The sequence below is a fragment of the Dermacentor andersoni genome, chromosome 3 (genome assembly GCF_023375885.2).
Source record: "Dermacentor andersoni chromosome 3, qqDerAnde1_hic_scaffold, whole genome shotgun sequence".
NCBI lineage: Eukaryota > Metazoa > Arthropoda > Arachnida > Ixodida > Ixodidae > Dermacentor > Dermacentor andersoni.
In genome coordinates, this window is record NC_092816.1 from 144548848 (window position 1) to 144554847 (window position 6000).

Genomic DNA, 6000 nt, shown 5'->3' on the forward strand with positions numbered 1-6000 from the left:
GATAAAATTTAGAACGATAAACTTGGTAGTTCTCACGCAAACCCAATGGCAATAACTTGTTGCTGTTCAATGGCAGCAAGTTATGCAGTTGTCGAGCAGTATTTCACATTTCCTGATATATGAAAACTTTTGATAGGACGGCATTTCAGAAGTACCCAGAAAGGTTCTATAAAACCACTTCAACAGGAAAATACCAATATCGGCTTTGTTGCGAATTTCCTTCATAACACTTTGCACTAGGCACATTCTGAAGCTTTGCATTTAAGAAGGGGAGGTTGATATTAGCAGCTATGCCCTTTTTTTTTGGCATGACATTAACCTACTTCAGTTTTTAAAGTTTTTACAGATAGCGAATTATAAAGGGACTCTGTTTTTCTAAGCAAGGAATGCAAGGAACTGGCAAAGAATGCTAATATACACCTAATTTCCTGTTTTCAATACTACTGTTTTCTTCATATGCTAGTGTAGGCTCACCGTTGTAGAAGAACAGAATCTGTTGCTATAGTAGTCCAAGAAGTTGGAAGAGCGCTTGCCGCTATTCCAAGCAGTAAGTGAGAGCAAATTTCAAGGCGCAAGAGCGGACACGGCTGAGCGAATACGCTCATATATAAACGTGGGTTTCGTAAATGAACTGCCGATGTACCTGTAAAGTACTACGTTAGGCAGCACTATGGAATATCGCAAGCTCTCAACCCATAATCGCTTCCATCTTTCGACACGAATTTCTTAATCGATAACATTAAGGCTACGTTGATACTTGGTCTCGAAGCGGGCGGAAGCACCAAAATGTAAAAAAAAAATCCGCTCACTTTCTCGCCCAAGCAGGCGGAACCTAACCACGATCCTGGCTGGTCTCGGACAGATTTTCTCCCCACGGCAAAAAGTCGAAATTTGTTCAACTTGACCGGAAGCTCCACAGGTGTTTAAGCGTCCGGTCACAAATTGAACAAGGCGCCCACAATGTCACTGTCACAATGTAAACAGCGTTTCCCCAGGTACCTTTCAATGGCCCCTGGAACACCTTTTACCGATGTCGCGCCGCCTATTTCACATGAAAGAACCCAGTTTTATAAATATCTTACAGTAAAAAGAGCATTTCAATCCTTTCAGTAAAAGCCGAGTTGCCGGCATTGAAAGATCGCCTTTTTTGCCTTCCATGGTGCTACCACTCCTCTTCGACAGTTTGCACTGCAGATGCTACGGCGGCCGCAACGTTCCACCCACTGAATGGCGCGCCGTTCAATCTTGGTTTATTATGTCCGCGTAGACACCACTACTTCAGGTTTCGCGGTCCACGACACTTAGTGTGCGCTACTCTTCTAAGAGAGTTTTTCACGCCAAATATTTAGCAAACTGCTCCATGAATGCGCGGTGTATCTCCCGCTCTACAATCAACCTCTCCCCAACATAGGTCACTGAGTTTGTGCCACTGGGCTTAAGGGAAGCGAAGGAGGAATTCTGAGCAGTCTGAGCAATTCTGAGTAGATTGCACATAGTTGTAATAGGAAACGGTCCTTAATTTTATCGATGACTTGATTCAATCACGATGTCTATTGTAATTTTGCAACTGTGGTAGGAATTAGAGGGCCCTATTCAACAACGCGCGCAAATGTCTTCAGGTGAGTATGTGCGACTACACTGCCTGGACCGCAGGTCTCATCCAGGGTGTTGACGCACTGCCTACCCCGAAGGCAGACAGGCAGAAGGCTCCACCATTGCTTTGCTTTGCCAATTTTTCTTTCTTTCTAATAATACCACATGACACAGCGTGTCTAGCAAGAAGTGCGAGAGAGGAGCACTGTTGCCGCATTCCGTATTTCTCACCGTTCGCACCCACCGACGTGCCATGCTTTTCGGTGGCTACAGGCAGGCTTCGCTGTGGCGGCGCTAGATGGCGCCTAATGTTGTACTAGGTATGTGCGTCTGCATGCAAGCGCTGTTACATGTAGACTGCTTATGCTAAGGGAAGCGCGTAAAATGAGTCCCGCTGCAGTAGACAGCTGTTACACAACTCATTCTGACGATGCAATACGTTGCAGTGCCATGTTGATTAAATGCTAAACACGAGATGTACGAGGAGCCTTCTGCCGGTTTTTATCATTGCAGCGACACATTCGCATTGGCCCATAACTTGTTACCTCAGAACAACGGTACCTACCAAGTCCCGCGTCCACACTGGCGCCTGTCAATGTGAAAACGCTTCGTTGAAATGCATGCACTCATTACCCCATACCGAATGACCCAAGTTTAGCCGATTGTTGGTTTCAAACCCTGTTCCCTCAGCCCAGCAGCTTGAAGCGCTACCTAATCGACCACGGACTACCCAGTGACCTATGTAGAGGGGAAAACGAATAGATAGATAGATAGATAGATAGATAGATAGATAGATAGATAGATAGATAGATAGATAGATAGATAGATAGATAGATAGATAGATAGATAGATAGATAGATAGATAGATAGATAGATAGATAGATAGATAGATAGATAGATAGATAGATAGATTCATGTAAATGACAATTCCTACTGAATCCTACTGCGACACGTTTTGGACGAGACAGACGGATTGCTCTCTTGAACGCATCCATTGTGATACGAGCTTAGGATCACTCCCTCTAGAGCGATCACTGCTTCCAGCACGTCCTTCCTGGATCTCGCTGGCATCCACTATATGTGTTGTGGCAGAGCCATAAAGAGGGTACGCAGGGCCTAATCACAGTCCTCCTGCTGTGTTTCGTCTTGGCGCTCTTGAGGTCTCTTCAGTGCAGGTACGCAATATCGCTTCTCCGAACATAAATGTGAGCGCATTAGGTGAACCGCCGCACCAGAGTGCGACGTCATGGCCGGGAAAGTTTACTTGCTCCATGCTGAGGCATGTAAAAAATCGGAGTCTAGGAAGTTCATCGTTGGATGCTTGAGCCCCCGCGAGTGAAAACAAGGAAAGGTGGACAGAACATTTCGTGGCATTGATGGTAATACAACTGAGAGCGTCCGATGACCTGTTTAGGCTGCCATTGACGTAGCGTATGGACGTCGTGAATGCAGCAAAAAAGTAAGATGCCGGAGCTCTTAGGAGTATGGGTGGCGCTCCATGAACGTAAAGCCAAAATAAGTGGTTTGTGATCGATAAGAATTATAAATTGTCGCCCGTCAAGGAAGTACTTGAAATGCTTCACTGCTGGGCAGGCCGTGAGGAGCTTCCATTCAAATGTACTGTATGGCATTCAGTGTCGCGTAACTTGCGAGAAACGTAAAAGGGGGCCGATGCACGAGTATTCTACTGACGTAGAGCGGCCTCTCTTCCAGTACTTGAAGATGGCCTTCATCTTCTTGAAGATGGCCTCTTTCCTGTGCAATGGAGTCCTCGGACCCAAACGAACCCGTCGTTTCGCGCGAAGCCTCCTTAACGCTCTAGGACAATTGCTCTAACTGGCAGAAGTACCTATAAGTACCTATCTCCATTCCAATGGAGATAGGTACTTTTCGCTTCCATTTGTGTCATGGCGTTCTGTTGTCTGTTCTTTCGATGGAGATGAAGCAATCCCGCGATCCAAGTCCTTTACCGCTTCACCGTAAGGTCCCGTCGCAGGCGGCGATCTATTTCGGAAAGACTTCTGCCGCCCAAACAAGCTCGCCGTTTTCTAACCAATCTAAATGCGAGGCAGAAGCAGGCGCTATTTCTGACAGTCGCACGTAAAACAAACTACGTATTTCAAGGGGAGACATACATGACGCACGACTCTTTTTACGTCGCTGGTACTAAGTACTGGTACTATAGAGTCATGAACCAAATACTATCCCGTATTTCGACTCTAGCGAAGGTGTTGCGCCCCCCCCCCCCTAAAAAAACTGAAGCCATGGTGATTCCAACTGGTGTCTGTCTTGCCCCTGTGTCGTATCTATCAGAGCCGCGAGCTAGCTGCGTGCTCGCATGTGATCATGCTCGTGTGCGTACTGTGCGGTGTCGTCAATGAAGAAAATACAACTGGCACAGCGCGTGTCGTTGCACGTATTATGCACCTAAGGTTGGTCTACTGAGAGCCCTTTTGAAACAATTGCACAGTGGTATTACTACAGTGGCAGGCTCGCATAAGCTTATGCGCAGCATGAGTGATTTAACGTTGCTTGCTGTGGTAAGCCAGGATGCGTAGGGATACGGGCCACACATAAACGAGTAGTTTCGTTTTCTCCGCTAATCGCTGCACGTTTGGATTATTGCCAGGAAGTTGCCGGCTAGTTTGTGCGTTTAGCTTGCTTACTTCGCGTCTGCAAATGTTCACGCTTGCAAAAAAAAAATAAAAGCAAGTTAAACGAATATCCCATTCCAGATAGCAAGTGACAAGATCTGCACTGCCCTTCATTATGTGTCAATAGGTTTGCGCCTGCAATGAAGTCAGTGCTAAACATCTCTGGATAAAAATAGTGAAAAAAAAATTGTGCGCGAGCGTTAATGCTGTTAAGGCTGGAGCAATACATAGCGGTTTGATGTGCAGCCTAAGATAGTAGACAAAAGAGATTAGCGAGCAGTGTGCTGCACGGAAACTTCGCCCGCTCTTGCCGCTTCACTCACCTACACTTGGCCGGTGTGACGTTAGCCCAACACTGAGCAATCGACAGCTAGTCGATTAATATGTGACGATACGTTGTCAAACTGTCTTTACAAGAAGAGAAACCATAACAGAGGCACGTGAGCACACCAATATAATAAATGTTTGCTTGAGTGCCAGCCTTATTATTTCATTGAATTGTAGATGGGTAAAATGAAAATGTTCATACAGTAAGCTTACTACAGCACAAGTTTAACTAGTGAAACTTTGAGAGCGCAAGTGTTGATCGTACTATGTGAAATTCTTCAATTAAACGTTAGTCCACTAGCACAACTAAACGTTCTCGTCCAGTTCTCTAAAGAAACTCCGCGCAGAAGACTTCATTCTCGCTACTAAGGTTTGCGCAGTCTACGCGCCATCATGATAGGTGTTCAGAACGCCAACCGCTATCGCAATATAAGGTACATGGTCGATTTGTGCTCGCTGCTATCTCTACCCTTCTCCTTTTGCACTTTTTCTCTTTCAATCCCTCTTCCCCATTCCCCCCCTCCTGTTTTGGGTAGCCAAACGGAACAAGCTATAGATATTTTTACCGGCCTTTCTATGCATCCTTCCTTTGTGCATTATAGTAGTAGAGCCATTCGCGAGAACACTGCGAAGGAGAATTCGTATAATGATTCAGGCCATTTGCACTCAAATGTGCATTCCAATTGAACATAATACTTTCAACAATTCTCTGTTCTAGGTTGGGACGCCATTCGACCAGTTTCAGGCCAGAAATTCTCAACCTTCGACCGTGACAATGACGCTTCCTCTTATAATTGCGCTGCCCGCTACCGTGGTGGATGGTGGTACGCTAATTGTCTAGGTGGCAACCTAAACGGGCTCAATTTGAACGGGCCCCACGCTAGTGTTGGCGACGGCATTGACTGGGACACAACAGAATCTCTGTCCCACTACTCTTATCCCAACGTTCGAATGATGATCCGACCAGGAGGTTCACGCTAGGTGGCCACCACTCTGTGGCCGTCTGGGCTTGAAGGACAACACCGCGTTTAAAACTTGAGTCCGCCGGTAGTGTTTCAAAGCGGAAGAAGCTTCTTTTACCTTCTTTTACCTTGCTCCAGCAGGTTTAGCGAAATAAGAAGCATGGATGACTAGTATGACGTAACGGATTCTTGCCTGCTTGTAAGGTTTGGCTTTGTGGTTGTTGAATAAACGAAATCAATCATGCATTGTTGAGCTTATGAGTGCTTGAGGATGGCATGTGTGGAGGACAAAGAGTTTGTTTTGAAATCAAAATTATGTTAGAAAGTAGCTGCTTAGAATTTCTTCATTTTAAATCCACAGCGATGCATAGAAAGCTACCGCGTAAAGAAACAATATCCAATAGCCTCACTAATATATGTCTCCGAACCCAAAGCAGTAACGGAAGAGTCCATCTCACAATGTC

The 6000-nt window shown here is 45.7% G+C and overlaps 1 protein-coding gene across 1 annotated transcript in view; it reads left to right on the plus strand.

Moving 5' to 3' along the window:
• The window catches only part of LOC126525104 (techylectin-5A-like), a 31952-nt gene extending 26172 nt beyond the window's left edge, over nt 1-5780 (plus strand). The window contains exon 6 of the mRNA XM_050173165.3: nt 5293-5780. Coding sequence (XP_050029122.2) covers nt 5293-5555 — 263 coding nt within the window. The 3' untranslated portion in view covers nt 5556-5780. The remainder of the gene's footprint in view (nt 1-5292) is intronic.
• Nucleotides 5781-6000: the final 220 nt, after the last annotated feature.